Source organism: Anas acuta, chromosome 13 (genome assembly GCF_963932015.1).
Source record: "Anas acuta chromosome 13, bAnaAcu1.1, whole genome shotgun sequence".
Taxonomy (NCBI): Eukaryota; Metazoa; Chordata; class Aves; order Anseriformes; family Anatidae; genus Anas; species Anas acuta.
This window is the reverse complement of record NC_088991.1, coordinates 20,963,351-20,980,200: the sequence shown is the minus strand read 5'-3', so window position 1 is coordinate 20,980,200 and position 16,850 is coordinate 20,963,351. Positions and strand designations below refer to the sequence as shown.

Here is a 16,850-nt window from a genome sequence, read left to right as displayed (position 1 = left end):
AAATCAGCATGCACTCGGTGTTCCCTGCTAGGGGAACGATTTTCTTCTTCGTTAATAGGAAAAAGGCTGACTGTCAAAATGCCCAGAGCTCTACTAAATCCTGCTGGGAGGAGGGTGTGCTGGGGCTGCCCTCCTGCGCCCCGCGCTCTGGGGACGGGGCAGGCAGGACCGGGCTCCCCGGAGCCGGTGCCCAGCCAGGTGTCACGGGGTGCAAACTGGGAGCTCGGTCTGGGGACAAGGGGTCTCAGAGTGACCTCCTGGGACACCAGGACACAAAGATGATGGGGACAGAGGTGAGCTGTGAAGCTATGGGGCAGGGCTGCAGTCCAGCAGCCTCAGACGTGGGCTGGAATGGCACAAAATAATTGCAGGAAAGATACCGGGAATAACAAAACAATTAGGAGCCTGAAAAAGTGTCAAGGGTTGTTGCTGAAGAAGCGTTGCTGTTGGTTTACGGCATTTAATTAGGGCCACAGGTTGAAATGCAGGTCAGCATGCTCGCTGCTATTCAGCTGAAGCCCATCACGGACACAAGAGCTGAATTTACTCATCCTACATGGCCAGAGCAGGAATCGCTGAGGAAAGACAGAGGCAGGGCTTACAGGGGGGAAAGCCACCGGGGGTGCTGAGCCCAGGCAGGGCCTGGGGCTGAGGCAGAGCCCCCCGAGGCTCAGTGCCAGGGGCAGAGCACAGCAGGGGGTGGCACAGGGCAGGGGCGCACACCAGGCGCCCGCCGTGCCGCAGGGATTCTGCTGCCGAGCGGCTGAGCCCCTCGACCACGAGCTTGCCCCCGGGGACCAACCCCTGCAGGTGAGGTGTGTGGAGGCCCCTCGGCTCCCCAACGCCTCTCAGGGCATCGCTGCCTCGATGCCTGGCAGTAAATGGCTGCTGAAGTAGGAAATCTCACGGCGAGGTTGCGGCTCTGCTCCCATCCCTCCCTGCATCCCCGCCGTGTCCTGCCCTGAGCTGCGACGCCTCTCATGGCAAAAAGTCCACGGTTTCAGGATACAGCCAGTTAGGGGAAACGGTCCAGTGAGCAACCTGGACTTGAAAGAGCTAAACGATTCAAAAATGCTTTTGGCATTTATTTGAAAACAAAACCAACAAAACACCAAAAAAAACCCTGTGGGCTCAGCAGGAATTTTGTGGTTGAAGAAGGCCTGCCCTGCAGCAAGCTGCGGGGGGACCTGAGCCAGCCCCGCTCGCTAATTGCCGTGCAGCAGCGCTGGCACGGGGGCTAAGGACAGGAGCAGGGGCTGAGGGGCCCGGGGGGGTCGTCGTGCCCAGCCCTGGAGCCTGTGGGCAGCCGCGGGACGAGCGACCACGCAGCCGCACGGGGCGGCCGCTGGCACCCACAGTGCAGATGATGGAGACCCAGCAGGGGGTTGTGGCTGTCATTATTTTGGGGGTGCAGTTCAGCCCCCAGCACTCCCCCAGCCCCGTACAGGTGGTGGGGACGTGGCTCGCGGTGAGGAGAGGAGCTTCCCATGGCGGGGTCTGCTCCCGAGCACTGCCCGCAGAGCCCTGCGCTCGGGCAGCACAGGCAGCGTGGATGAGCGAACTCCGTGGATAAAGGCAGGTGGTGCTACAGCAGGAGAAAACAAAAGGCAGCAGGAGGAGAGCCTGTGAAGCTCCTGAGGCACAGGGGTCGCAGTTCAGGTTCAGCCCAGAGCGTGCATTCTCCTGCACGCAATTAGAAGCCTGAATCACTCGGAGAAGCTGACCCCGGAAAGCAAATCCCATCAATTAGCTGCAGGAAGAGGACTGCCAGGGACAGAACTTTCTTTTCCAAGCGCTGTACTGGAGACAGAACCCCTCCAGCAGCTGAGGCAAGCGAGCACCCTGGGCTCACCTGCCCTGCCAGGGGCACGCTGCCCTGGGGACAGAGCCGCTCGTCCCCACGGGGACCTGCACGGAACCACAGGGCCAGGCAGGCACCAGAGGCTGGCACGAGGGAGCGGGGCTCCAGGCAGCGCTGGAGCAATGGGACAGGCGGTGCAGGACTCAGCTCAGCGGGAGTTTTTCCCATGAGAAGCAGCAGAAACCTGGCTCTGGGGACTTGGTGATGCCGCAGCAGGCAGGCAGGGAGCAGGACATCCTCACTCCCATGGAGGCTGAGCCCTCCTGCAGCCCCTGTGTGCAGGGACGGATCCTGCACCGCCACCGGGACGGGTGAGCCTGATCCACACAGCAGCTGAGTGCTGGCAGCTTGTGCAACCTTTAGGCAGTGTTTGAAGACGAAAAAAAGCACACTTGGACTTTTTTTAAATTTTAACTTCATGGAAACTTTATGAACACTAAGTAATCTATGCTTTTACATGACACAGTGGCTCTGAGGGCTGATGTCCCGGGGCTGCCGCTCCTCGCAGCGCATCCCCATGCTCCTGGCTGCCCCAGCGCCGTGCCCCTCGCCCACCCGGCGGCACAGCAGCGGCACAGCAGCGCGTCCCCAGTGCTCAGCTGTGCTAACGGAGGAGAAAAAGGCCGGCACAGACACATGCGACAAACAAATTTAAAAGGACACCATGAAATAAGTTTTTAATAAGCTGCTTCCTTCCATTGTTTACAATGTCAGGCTTCAAAACCAGACCCTCTCCGGCTTTGTTTCTTCTGACTCAAACGTAAGCCCACAGGCATCTGTGCCAGGGAGCAAACATGAGGCTGGCTTTGTTCGGGAGCAGCAAGCAGCACCGCGGGGCAGGGGCGGGACGTTGAGCAGCCACCACTGCGAGCAGGACCAGCAGCTTGGAGCTGCTGAGCTTTAGGTGCCGTACGGAGGGTGCCATGCATCAGCCCTCCCTGCTCCTTTGGTGGAAGCCCCGGGGCCCGGCTCTCCTGAAAACGTACCACTGCAAAGGGTCCTCAAGGTACACCTCTCACGTCAGAAGGCATTTTTAGAAACGGGGGCCTTCTCTGGAGGAGCCACCGGTGTGACACGCTGGGTGAGGAGGTCCCATTCCCAAAGAGCGCTCCTGCAGCAGGAGACTCGGGGCGGGCAGGTGGCTGGGTTCTGGTGGGAACAGCTCCACAGCTACTGCAGCAACCCTGGGCTTGGTCAGAGCACCCCCTCCCCACCTTTAAACTCACTGCTTTGCAGCTCCATCGCTGTTGTTACCTGACCACAACGCAACGTGCTCTGCTTCCATGCTGCCTGCAGCCCCGTCTGCTCATGAGAGGGTGCAGCAGAGAGGACCCGACTCACCTCGGCTTTGAGAAGCCCTGAGATGCTGGCGTACATCATGCAGCCTAGGTAGTGATAGCACATGTTTAAAAGCCACTGCTACATGCCACTGTCCAGAGCACGAGCACAGGAGCGAGCAGCTGGGGCACAGCCGAAGCACCATTGAGACGGGCCTGGAGTGTCCAGGGAGCGCCAGAATTACATTCAGGAGCAAAGCAGCTCGGTGCCACTGCACACAGAGGCAAGCACCAGGACACAGCACAGGAAGGGCTGCAGCAGCACCCCCCGGCAAACCCGCACCGGGTTCAAGAGGTTGGAGCACCTGGCAAGCAGCTGGCGGGGAATGTTTGGCCACTGTTTTGGGAATGCTCCCAGCACCCACAAAAAAAAAACACTGAAAACAGGGAAGCTGCCTTGGGGCTGCTCACAGAAAGCGGGGAAGCGCTCACAGCCTATCTACAGGTAAACACCACGGCGCAGGAACCGAGCCCTGCTGCTGACTGGAACCACACAGAAGCCTCTCCACAGGTACCAGGAGAGGCCTGGCCTGGAGAAACACGTCCCCTCCAGACCAAAGGGCATCGTCTACAATACTGCTGCTGAGGAAGAGAGAACGGAAATCTCTTGGGTTGGAAATTAACGTAACAAGCAAATAGGAAACTGGGTCCCTCTTAGGAAAATGCTGGGCTTTGAGCCACATTCCGTGAGTTTTGGTCCCTCACCACCTCCTGGCCCAGCAGGGTAAGCACGGGGCAGAGGCTCCTCGGGAAGCAGCTCTGGGGGGAGCTGGGACAGGAGGAGCAGGGCCGTGCGTCTCCTGCCGCCCCCGGCCACGCTGGTGGGAGGCTGCCCCCGAAAGCCCCAGGCAGGCTGCCCTGCCCTGTCCTGCCAGCCACGGCACCAGGCTTCCCACAGAGCCAGGCACAACGGGCCCCAGTCCCCGTCCTGCCTGCCTTAGCACCAGCGGTGTTTCCAGTCATGCACACTGCCCTCCTACACACAGAGGAGCACACTACAGCTTGCTGAGCGAGGAAATCGTAGCGTATGGGAAGGAGCTTCTCACGGCAAGGGGGCAACACAGCTTCCAGTCGTGCTTCCCGTGCGTCCAAGCACTGGGAATCAGCCCCTCGCGCTTCGACTGCGACATCTGTCCAAGTCTCCACCCTTGCCAAGTCACATTTCCCAAAAGCAGGCAGGGAAACACGGCTCCTGTCCTCCGCTGTCCCCTCCGCAGCCTGTCGGACGGCCCCTGCTCAGTGCTGCTCAGCCAGCACTGCAAACGTGCCTGGTCCCCTGCAGAGGCCCCCCCAGGATCCTTCACAGCCTGTGCAGAGGGGTGGCAGAAGGGCTGGGAATGGTTCAAAACAAACGTGTAGGTAGGGTCTTCTCTCCATTTTTATCTCCCTCTCTTCTAATTTCTTGAGCCACTTCTGAGAGCGCGCTCTGAAATTATCGTCCGGTAAGATAGCTGCTCGCCAGGTCATCTGAACTGGAAAAGTCTGAGCTGTGCCACGTCCATTTCACAATCACAGAAAGTCTTCTGGGTCTAGCTGGGCTGAGATGGTCACAAAGTCTGAAAGAAGAAAAGAAGCAGGGTAGCATGCAGCAGAGTCAGTTCGTCAGTGATGGCAAAACCACAGCCAGCACAAACCCAGATTCTGGCACCACCGCTGCCACAGTCCTCACATTTACCCTGGCCCAGGAAGGGCAGGGGAAGGGCTGGTTTGCTCCCCCCTGCCAGAGCACCACCCTGAGTCAGCGTCCTCCCCTCTGCACGGCTCCCTCCAGCAGGGACGTTTCTCCTGGGCTCTTCTCCGAGATCCCCACTGCCCCTGCTGCAATCCCAGCACCCGCTCTGTCGAGCTGAGGCTCAGTGTGTGCTTTGTGTGATTGCTGTCAGGAACACCTACCTTTAGTCTCAGCTCTCATCACCTGGGATCCTGCCTTGTGGTGATGAAGAACTACGCAACAAAGTGGAAGAAAACAGAAAAAAGAATGTAAAAAAGCAAGTCTAAGCTCAGATCTACAAAGCTAAACTGAGGGATGGGTAGCAGTCAGGTCAATGACATCCTGCAAGTGAAGAAATCACCACTGACACTAGGAGACAACTTCTAGCAGCTTCTCAAAGACTTCTATGCACACCTACTTGCACTGTTGGCAGATGGTGATCTTTAAGAGCAGGAGACTGAAGATTATTTGCGCAGATATTTTCTAAATAAGATCTGCTGCCACAAACCACAGGGCTTGCAATTCAAACCCTGCCATCCCAGCCCAGCCCAAAGGCCTTGGCGCCCGTGCTGCCCCTCCACCACCCCCAGCGGGCTGCAGTGGGGTTCTGCCCTGCACAGACACCACGTGCAGGTGCTGTGCCTGCCTCCCTGCCTCCCTCATCACCTGCTGCGAGCTCACAGCCCTCAGCCCCCCCACGAGCTGTCCTCTCTCTGCCCTTCACACCGACCGACAAACCCATACAACACGTGCTGTGTGAGCTTAGATCCACGCACACTGATGTGTCTGCTACTTGCTCGGTGGATTTACGGTCAGTTTTGCACGAAGCCTGTACCTGGAGCGAGATGTAGCACTTACTTGCTCGTTCTTCGGGAAGCTGTCTCAAAGAACTTTGTCCTGGAGGCCACACTGCAAAGAGATCACGAGAGGTCACTCCAGTTATCTGATAAGGCAATCTGCTGATTAGGTAGCAGGGAAAAGAGCAGCAGCAGTAGCAGACACTGAAGACAATCACTTCCTAGGATGTCTTTCTGTGCTCCTCTCGCCCCCGGCTCCACTTCGTGCTTCCTGCACGCCACTCCGAGCGCTCAGCCCCCGACCACTGTTAGTCACCCTGCTACTCCCATGCTCTTGCTCAAAATCCCATGTGCTAGTATAAACCTGCACCCATCCCTTTTATGGCCTCTCCTTCACTTTTATATGCTTCATATTAAGCTTCCAACTGGCCTCATAAAAAGAGAAGTATAACTAGTGATTCAGGAGAGTGGGGGCAAAGCCCATTCATGCCCTGCAGGTGTGGAGCTGAAGCTCACAGCACCCTTCCTGGGTTAAGCAGTGAAAATGCAGGATTGGAGTCAGCTACCTCACACAGCGCTGCAAGAAGCTTTCGGCAGCAAACGGGGGCTACAGCCCGGCAGACTTGGAAACTGCCATTTGTAATGACAAATGTTTTTGCCATCTTGTTTCACTACAGGCTGATATAGGTGGCCACCCCAAATCTTAGAGCGCAAGGCCGGTGACAGAGCATTGGATGAGGGATGTCGGTGCAAGGACTCGGGTGGCAGCCCGAGAACCCACAGGATGGCATGGAAATGAAAGCACAGCTTGGTGAACGCGCAGCAGCTGCGAGCTGCGAGCCCCAGGTTGGGGCTTCCATGCCATCCACGCCAAACCGGTCCTGGGACTTAATCACCTTCTTCTTGTCCTGTATTTTTGTTTTGTTTTGTTTTGTTTTTTCCTCCCGCTGAAGCCAGCAGAGTTTCTGTCTCTTTAAACACTGAAAGAAATCTAACGATGAAGCTGAACTGCATCCAATTTCCTTAGCAGAGGTCCAAGCTGGATCTCTCCTTTCCTGGGAAGCATCTCATTTGAGAGGCTTGTTCAGAGCCAGGCAGGGAGGGAGCTTCCAGTGGCACTGAGATGAGAAGTAACAGAGAAGGTGACAGAAAGGAAACTCAGCCCCAGAGCTATGCTGGACGAGGCTCAGAGCTTTGTTTTTCCCACAGTGTGTTTGCTTTTGCTATGGCCACGCTCCCTCCCCAGTTGTGCCCTGTGGGCAGAGCCCGACCTGGCTCTCGCGCAGCTTTTCCAAAGCAACTCAAACCCAGGCCGGCCACGGTGTTGAAGGCGATGTCCACCGGCCCCAGCCATCGCATGTCGAAATTGCTGGAGAGCAGCCTGGCATTTCTTCTCTGCTCTCCCGAGGCCCTGGGCAGGTGACGCCGGCTCCCGCTCCTGCTGCCAGGCGGCCCCGCTGTCCCCACACGCCCCCCCGAGTCCCCAGGGGCCGGCAGCAGCCTCGACTTACACGGAGGAAGGCATTTCCTCGGCTGTCCCTGCGATCAGGTCCGGCCTCTGCTCCAGCTTCTGAGGGACGGGAGTCCTGCACGGTGGGTCTGGGGGCCTCACCGGGGGGCGCATTATCACGGGCTTGTCGCTGTGGGACCGAGGCTTCGGGACACCCTCAAACTCGCCTGCAAGGCAGATTACAAATGTTGTGTGTGAAGCTTTGGCAGAGGGCCAGCTGTTTGTGCAGATACACTACAGCAGTCGGTGGGTTCAGGTCTGTCTGCCTGCCCCAGCGTCCTCTCTGACAGCCGCCAGCAGCCAGAACCGGGGAACAGGACCCAGGACCACGCAGTTCCCCCTCCACTTGTCCCAGCACAGCCTTCCAACACGAGGCAGAGGGGCTGCAGGAACCTCCTGACAACAAACCCGCTATCCCTACCGCCTGCCAGGCTGGGAGCTGCCACTTTGCCTTAACCAAACCCGGGCAGCGCAGCGAGGAGCAGCCCCGAGGAGGCCGCCGCAGCCCCTGCGCTTTCTGGGCGCTTGGCTCAGGCCGGGGGCCCTCCTCTCCTGCCCCCGGCTTTCTGCTCTGCTGACAGCAGCTCCTAGCCCGGCCCTTGCTGCTCACGTAGCCCCTGCAGCCCTCGGCCACCCTCGCTGCCCAGCTCCTCAGCGCGCCTCCCCGGCTGCTTCTGCCGCCCCACGGCGCTGCGAGGGCCGGGTTCTGCCCTCCTGGTCATTGCCACTGCTACAGGCTCCAGCTTCTGAGCAGACACAAGCCCAAGATGTTCTTCTGTTTGGTGAGTTAATTTGGTGTAACTACTTGACCGGGTCTTTGTCAAACCTTTAGCTACTGGACCTTGTTACGCTTTGGTGCGTTAGCTCAGACACGGGGCTCAGCCAAATAAATCTCTTCTATACTTGCCTTTGTAAATTCTGATCCTGGACTTTCTCCTTGGCAGAGCGGTCAACTGGAGTTTCTCAGGAAAAGGCCTATTTTCTAATCCTTCAGCTGACATATCCTCTTGGCTTCTCCAGTTTTTCAAAATTATCCTCACTAAAGCATGATACAGCGTTCTAGCGCTGATCTGAAAGTATCAATACAGATGTAATATAACTTTATTACTAATTCAGTGTTCTTCTATTTATATGTCCCAGGATCAACACAGCCGATTTTATTACACTGTGTCTCCAGAACATGCTGTCAGCATGCTATGGTTGATAATGCCAAAACATAAAACTTGTAAGCACTAAATGCAGCCGATGTATAAACCAATTTTAAAAGCTATCTTACTTTTCCAAAGGCAGATTTCCACCTCCCATTTATGCAACAAATTTAAATTAAGCCAGTAGTATTAGTCAGATGAATTTTATGTTTGTGCTACCCAGCCAGGCCTTTTATTCTTTCTCTTTATTGTATGTGGGAGTCATTTGTCAAGCATACAGCCCAGTTTTTATTTTCTAAATACAGGACCGTGAAGCTGTTAGAGGATGACAGCATCTAAAAAGCACTGGAAAGAGTGCAGGAAAAGCTGGCAAACTGCAGAAAGCAATACTTCTTTTTTATGACCATCGTCTTGAGTATCTTATAAAACTCAGCACCAAACACATGCTGTTACAGCAACGCGTTCCACCCAGCAAACGGCGTCCTGGCAGTGCAAGGGACAATTTCTATAAACACACGGATACACAGCTACATGCCTTGCTCCGCTGAGATGGACAGCAACAACTCAAATTTGGCCCCAAACTTATTATTTCTACGTATTACGTGTTTCTGTATAAAGCTTATTAAAATACAAATAGGACCCAAATAAGACCAAGAGACAAAGTGCAGAAGCAGATGCTCCCAGGAAAGCCTCCACATGCCAGAAGCTGTCACAGCGGGCCTGGCACACACAGCAACCAGAAATTAAAATGTGAGAGTGACTCAAAGTCACTTTATTGAAAGTCATTAAAGCGACTTTCACTGCTTCCCCGGTTTCTGCTGAGGAGAGAGTTGAAAACCCAGGGTGCTCGTGGCTGGTCAGCCTGGGCGCAGCGCGTGGGGGTGAAGGATGCGGAGGACGAGGGCTGGCACAGACCTGCCCTGGGACAAGGGGCTCGCTCTGCCTTGCTTGGCCGGGATGCTCACCCTCTCTGCCGCAGACGCCCGGCCGGGGCGCGGGTCTCCTGGCGTGGAGCGTGGGGGTCCTCAGGGCAGGGCTGGCCACCACGCCGTTGGCAGCCTTGCCGGCCACCAGCTTGGCTCCTCCATCCTGCAGCCTGGCCACCGGCTTCCCCAGGTCCACCTCGGCAGGGGGCCGCACTGCCTCGTCCCCCCCGGGCCGGGGCGCGGGCAGGCGGCTGCGGAGCAGGGGCTTGGGGGTCTCGGAGCTGATGCTGCCGTTGGGGGTCTGGCCGTAGCGGTCCGCTGCGGAGCCAAGGGGACAGACAGCGGCTGGGTTAGGAACGAGCACGTGGCACTGAGGAATCACAGACCTGGAACAATGCTGAATATGACAGCATGCGTTTACGGGTTTCTTTTAAATTTGCAGTGCTCTTGATCCCGAGAAGCTTTGTGACGTGCTTTTATGTCCCCCCCCAAATCATTCACCTCACCCCTCTTGTTGTGCCACAGACCCACACACAGGATGCCAAAGAACAGTGATGAAACTGATTACGCTCTGCAGACTCGGGGAGGGCACACATTTACACCTCTGCTCCCACTTTGGAAAAGCATTTAAATGCAAGGTGGAGAGGTGAATGCCCTAGCTACATGAGAAGTGTTGGGATTTTATAGAGCTATTTGAATCATCTCGCGCCAGTGCCAGAAGGTACACTTGCAGCATTAAACCTAAAACATCATCACAGCTCTGAAACCTGTAACAGATAAGATCTGTATCCTCTTCTGGTGATACTGTGATCTAGGGCACAGCTTGCAACAACAATTACAGCAAACCAGGTGCAGAGAGAAACATGATTTTAAATCAATGTGCCCTTAAGTACGCTAATAATTGCCTCGCCATTTCCTTACAACCAAATTAACGTCACAGCAGAGTTGTACTTGGTCTAGCAAACACCCTCACTGGTCCTGAGGAAAGGGGCTTTGCTGTTCCTGTAAAACACAAAACCGTCGGCAGCGCTGCTGCCTCTGCAGCCTGCCGGGACTAACGCACTCTGCGGGATGTGGCTCTGACAGCACGCAGCCCCTGTGCGCGCCTGCCTTGTTCTGCAGCTCCCTTCCTCGGCTGCATCTGTGCTGCTCTGCACTGAGACCTCCGAAGCCTCAAAACCCTTTCACTGGCTTCTCACGTGTAAGAACAGAGAATGCTGCAAGAATACAAACAGAAAAGAAATCCGCACGCAGTGTGAGGTGTGAGGTGAGCATCCTCCGGTGATTACGGTTTTTGTTTTCCTTTCTCACTGAACACCAGAGCTCGCTTTCTGCCATGTTCATGCCCTTGTAAATGCAATTCTGCTGTTACTGTCACTGCTTCTGGAAAGGTGTTCAAAGAATAGGGGTGAGAGAGAGCGAGGGTGCCAGTGGGAAGCTGAACTGACCTCCACTTTCTTCCACAGAAGCCCCAAAAAAGACAGGTCTTTCCCTCAGAGGACGCTTGGAAATGGTGATGGGCTTGTGCCTCCGGGCAGCCACCCTGGGGGGAGGCACTGGTGGGGCAGCGCTGTCTTCTGGGGGGCCCGAGTAGATCTGTAAGGGCAGACAGGTTTTCAGAGGATGCTCACCAGATCAGGCAAGTGTCCTGCCACGCGCCCACTTCGGCATCTGCAGCACTGAGCTGAGTAACGCAGAAAGATCACAAACACAGACAAAATGAGCAGAAGCAAATTAGATCAGATTAAGTCAGCTTTGAATCTGATATTTGCTGAGAAGCATCAGGTTTTCCACGCTAGTGAGGCAATGCAATCTACAGAAAGCACCCAAACAAGCCACCGCATTGTTTTCGATTTAACGCTGAAAACCACTTTGGGTCTTGGCTTACAATGAAGTACGTGGCACCCTAAAATTACCCCAGATGAAATACTGGCATAAAAACAATACTGGTTAGGAGTTGTATCTCCTTTTCTCACTGGTCATATGGCACCTATTTGGTTGGGGTTAATTCAGAGGTCCTTATTTATGTCAGCATTCTTTTTAATAGCTGCAAAAAGAATAAAGCCTTTGGGCAGCCTTTGGATGATATGAAACAACACAGGAAGGACCCACACCAACTGCTCTTGTACTTTTCCCATGGATATCAGCTGAACTCACAGCAGCCTCAAGGAGTGAATACTGCGCAGGGAGCGGCAGGGGCTCGGAGAGCTGATTCCTCTTGAAAGGAGGATGTTTTCTGAAACATCAGCCTCATTCCTACACACTGACAAGTGTCCAACGTTCTTTTTAAATAAAAAGAAGTGTTCAGTTCTCTGGATGCTTACAGAGGTACCATAGACCGCTGTTTTCATGAGTTGCTTTTCAACGTTTGGAAACCGTGCTAAAACCCACAGCAAGCCACTCCTTTTAAGATGTGAGTGCAGCCTCTGCTTTGGTTCTGCTTTTCAAATAAAAATCCAAGTTAAACAACTTGAAGGTACAAAGATATTGACAGACCGTCACATTTAGAAGGTTTGTACAGCGAAGAAGGTGTTTCCAGAGGGATCAACTTATTTAATTTAATCGTGGCACTGATATATAAGCTGTGGGAGCAGTAATTATCCCCAAAGACTTCATGAATAGTTACTCTGTCCTTAGAGCCTTCATATTGCACCCTATAAATAATCTCTCTCTCTTCCTCCAGGCTCATTTAAAGTGTTTGGATATACGTGAGCTGAAGATACTTTCAGCTCTGACGATGAACTTACATGCTCAGTCTAATAAATGTTACTCACTTAACCTTATTGCTAAGAAATTAAAAGCAAGCAAAGATGTCTGGTTTAATTAAAGATTTAATTCCAGCTCTTGGAAGTGGCAGGGTGAATTGTCTGTTGACTCAGCCCAAACCATAGGCTGCATGAGAGGGGATGGCAGAGGCTCAGTTCTGGAGCAGGTTCCGTGAGGATCCCCATGCACAAACACTTTGCTGTTTTGCTGTGAGAGGTTACTCAAAAGCATTTGTTGTGACCTACCAAGACACCGGCATGTGACTTTCACGAGCTTCTTGTGCAGATGCTCCTACGTCTCTCTGGGCACTTTCATCCCGTTTCCCTGTTCTCCATCTACCACAACCGACTCACGCCACCCATCTGGTCTCCGTTTGGGAGCTCTGACTCCACATCCACTGTTACAAAACCCTGCTCTTCCAGCTCTGGCCTCCTCGTCCTTTCCCCAGAAGGGAGGTTCTGCCTCACGCGTGCTGCCCCGGCTGCTGGGAGCCGTCCCCATCCTCCCTCTTTAGCCGATGTCTTCACACTTCCCCCAGGACGTAGGAGATTCTTTGAACCCTCTCAGTGTGATGAAAAGCTGAAGGATCAAACTCACTCGTAAGAACCTGGTGCTCTTACCAAGAAAGCAATCTGGTCCCTGGTGTCCTGATCTGAATGCAAACATTGATCAAGTTTTTGCACATTATCACAAAACTCTATCGCCCTCTGGTCACTCTGGAAAGCCTCAGCAGTTGTATTGGGTATCACAAGGAGGAAGCACTACCAAAGAGGACAGTGGAATATTCTGCCTTCCGTCAGGGGGCAAAATCAGCAGGTCCCCTCCCCAGCCTTCCCTAGGTCATCCCCACACCTGCATCTGAACAGGGCATTGGCACAGCTGAACCATTTTCATCAACCCTTCGATATTTGTTTGCGTTGGTATTGTTCCTGTTCTAACAGTCAGACAGCGTCATGTCTTGGATCGTGCCTGCTGAAAACTGTTATGCTCTAGCTTGGCTCCTGGCTTCAGCAAAGGAAAGAAAAGTCCTCTAATCTCCAGATATTGAACAGTTGTTCAGTTTTTGTTGTTGTTTTTTTTTTTTTCCCCAATAAAGATTTATCTTATTTAAAAAGAAAACAAAAAAAAACAAGACTCAGGGTTTCCTTTAGAATTAACTAACTACAACAACCACAACATATCTGTTACTCTTTTTGTTTGGTTCTGAAGCATCTCAGAGGAATATATTTTGAAAGAAAAATCCCAACCCTTAAGGAGACCACAAAAAAAGGAGCCAGAGCTCCAAATCGTTGCCACAGCAACAACTGGCACGAACGCGACGGAGCAGCGAGGAGCTCCGTGGGGGCGCTCCCCGGGGCTGCCGCCTGTACCTTCCCGAAGTGCTCGATGAGGATCTCAACTACGATGTTCTGGAACTTGATGTTCATCATCGCTGCCACAGTGTCCTCCTGTGCTCGCATGAGGGTCGGTCCAAATATCACCCCCATGTTAGATGGTGACATCAGATTCTCCCGGCTGTGCTCACACACACTGTGGGCAGGAGGGAAAGAAGCAATCATTATTTTTTCTTATTTTTTTTTAAAGCCAATATTCTATGAAACGTTAAAGGCGCATCAAGAACCAGCCGCTGAATTTTCTTTGTTCCGTTTAAGCAGAGTTTGTTTCCCAACCCTACCAGACAGAAAACACGTCTCTGGGACATGCACCTTCTTTGGCTCAGGCAACCGTCTGCGAGAGCAACATGCTGACAGCATTTCTGTTTGATCTCTCTCAACTCTGCAAACAAAAGTCATCTGTGCAGCACATACACAAGAGGAATCATTTAATTTGAAATACACTATTTATCCCAAACTGACTTCTGGCATTTTTTGTCTCTTTGAAGGAGAAGGACCGAATGCAGGGAGGAAACTGGGGAACATTTCTTCTCAGCAAGAGCAGTCAGGCATTGGGACGGGTTGTCCAGGGACGTGGTGGAGTCGCTGTCCCTGGGGGTGTTCAAGCAAAGGTTGGACGTGGTGCCTGGGGACGTGGTTTTGTGCGTGACATTGGCAGTAAGGTGATGGTTGGACCAAATATCTTGAAGGTCTTTTCCAACCTTAAAGATTCTGACATCTTTGGAGGATTGCAATAAATCTCCACAGCATCTTTTTCTGAGAGCATCAGTTTCCAAAGAGCAGAACTCTCTCTGTTCAGCAGCTTTCAAGATTTGAAGCAACACACAAGCCTGTGGAGCAGCACAAATTATTGCCTGAACACTAACCACATAGGTGGACACTGCACATTCTCATCCTACACGTTTCACATCCTACGTGTTCCACATCCTACTCTGAGGACCAAAGGAGAGAGAGACTTACGCTGAAATTTAATGAATTCTGCCTTTGCACTGTAGCTCTGCTGCCAGAGAGGCTTCTGACAGCATAAAGGGGGCAGGGAACATAACTTCAGTGTAAACACTTTAAGGAATAAACATAATGACCACAAAACCAGCATTAGCCTCATCAGCCCGTAAGCCAGACACTCTCAATTCTGCCACTCCAGCAGAGAGGTTTCTAAAAACCACATAGATGCGTGCATGGAAGGCTGGCAGCAGGTCCTAGCTGGATCGCACAGACTTCCTCACCCCAAAAGAGAGGGCACGGCACCGAGGGCCAAGCGCTCAGCTTTGAGTGCAAGGGCTGGAAGTTCTCTGAGTTCAAGAGTGGAAGAGGTGCTGCCCAGCACCCCCAAGCACCCACTGCCTACACATCTGTACATTCACGGCTTCGTGCTGCCCTAAGGGCTCAGTCCACTGAGCTGGAGATAAAACCAAAGCGTGCTTCACATTCAGCCTGGGGGCATGGGTCTTACAGCTGTTCCTGAACCCCAGACCTAACGTTCTTGTTAATTGGACTGGGAGGCGACAAGTTTATGGCTCTGCTCTCTCAGACAGTATTTTCATTTTAGAATTATTCCCTGCTTCGTGCTTGTCAGAAGGAGGTGAAAGCGGCAAGTAGAAAGAGAAGCATCACTTGATGCAGCGGGCAGCACGGATAATCACACCATTTGTGCAGTCAGAATGGAAATTCCTAGGGGGGCAGTGGTGGATATGATTTTACAAACCTGCCACAAAAAAATGCCTGTTCTCTTGGTTCTGTCATTCCTTTTACTTTGGCTTTAGAGAAAAACATCTGCTTACTTGACTAGGTGTCGTATGAGGAGCTCCAACATCTCTCTGTTCTTGTCAGGTAGTTTATAGACCAGAGCGTGAATGGCTCCCAGCCTGTAGTCCAGGTTCTCAGATTCTGGGGAGAAGTAACACAAAGAAAAGTTTGTGCCTTTTAAAGTAAATAGATGAAAGAAAGGTAAAGCCAAACAAAATCTGTGGGAGCTGTTCCGTAGGCTGGCTGGCCAAACCCAATGATGGGAAGCAGAAGGAAAAGGAGATTACATAGCAACAGGGCAATCACTGTGGGAAACAAAGTGAAGTGGAAAGAGGAGGAAAGAAACTTGAAAGGGAGCTCGGGGCCAGACTCCCTCTCAGCACAGGGACACAGGCTGGGTACGGCCGGCTCCTGCCCCTCGCCGGCCCCGCAGCGCAGCACACCTGGGAACCGCGCAGCCCGGCTGCTGCTCTTACCAGCCTGGAGAGCTGAAATGCCAAACGGCACAGCAAAATGCACCGCCGGAAAAAAATGGAGTCCCTGACCCAAGGAGGTCACTTAAAGAAGCATAAATAATCGAGAAACAATAAAATACTCAGTGTGAGAAGAATAGTGTGGGATTTTGGTGGCTGGGAAGCTTCATGGTGCAAGTTTCTGAAGGAGTGTAAGGAAAGGATTATGGTTTCGCAAATACCCAGCCATCATTGGTGTAATCAGTACTAAAACTAATAAATCTTGGGCTTGAGCACAACCAGTGGGTGGTGGAAAATTTTCTTTGCAAGAAAGAACAAGTGTTATTAATTCTCCTAGGGTCCAAAGCAAGGGGAGGCGGGGATCTTTCCTTGCCTCCTGTTGACTTCCAGGAGACATGGGGGTGCGAAGGATTCTTTCATCCAAAATGCTTCCACGTGTGCCACGAATCTCCAAATGCCAGCACTCTCATGCTGAGGCAGATGACTAACTCCCTGCAGCCCATGCTCTACACCTCAGCGTGCTGGCTCTCGGCAGCCTGAGGACGCAGCCAGTTCGGATCTATTATGGCTCATTTGAAATGGCCATTATGGCAGCACAGCTGCGGACTGGCTGCTTTAGCACCGGCTATGCCACGATGGTTTGCCCGTGTTACTTGGCTGATCTCTGTTAATATTGGCTGCGACTCAGCCCCAAGAGGTGCAGGAGAGAAATGCGTTCCATGTACCAGTAGATTCTTTGGACTCAGCATCCCGGGACAGATTTCATGACCCAAAGGGACCACCTAACTCAGCTTGGCAACAGCACATCACATTCCCTCACAAGCTTTAAAATAAATACACCAATACTTTTGAGAAACAACTCTTCTGGGACACTTTTCAGGTTAGCTGACAACCCCTGGCCCCCAGGCCCTCGGAAAGCATGCAGCCCTGCTACAGGGAAACATGCTGCAATAGCAAAGAAAAGAAGGGAAGAAATACCTTCATCATCTTGCCTTAAAATTATGCACCCAGAAGAGAGGGTCGCTCCTGTTTCTACATTAGCAAGTGGCCAGATAACCCTGGTACAGCCTAGCAAAGCTTTTTCAAGTGATTTTAACATGCATTTGCTCTGAGTATGGCAAAACCAGGCACGTACTCTTCCAGTCCTGTGGCTCGTGGTATAACTGACTGTTACGGTGTGG

General features: G+C 52.9%; 1 protein-coding gene across 3 annotated transcripts in view; it reads right to left on the bottom strand.

The window, feature by feature from the left end:
• Window positions 1–2,244: 2,244 nt before the first annotated feature.
• OPHN1 (oligophrenin 1) overlaps window positions 2,245–16,850 on the bottom strand; it is a 55,606-nt gene continuing 41,000 nt past the window's right edge. For 2 of the 3 annotated variants that reach the window (XM_068697456.1, XM_068697458.1), the window contains 8 exons: window positions 15,232–15,337; window positions 13,427–13,586; window positions 10,739–10,886; window positions 9,330–9,608; window positions 7,218–7,383; window positions 5,768–5,818; window positions 5,092–5,142; window positions 2,245–4,754 (listed from right to left, as the gene is read on the bottom strand). In XM_068697456.1, coding sequence (XP_068553557.1) covers window positions 5,100–5,142; window positions 5,768–5,818; window positions 7,218–7,383; window positions 9,330–9,608; window positions 10,739–10,886; window positions 13,427–13,586; window positions 15,232–15,337 — 953 coding nt within the window. In that variant the 3' untranslated portion in view covers window positions 2,245–4,754; window positions 5,092–5,099. Of the gene's footprint in view, window positions 4,755–5,091; window positions 5,143–5,767; window positions 5,819–7,217; window positions 7,384–8,142; window positions 8,287–9,329; window positions 9,609–10,738; window positions 10,887–13,426; window positions 13,587–15,231; window positions 15,338–16,850 lie in introns of those variants that run through there. The other variant, XM_068697457.1, reaches the window with a different exon arrangement.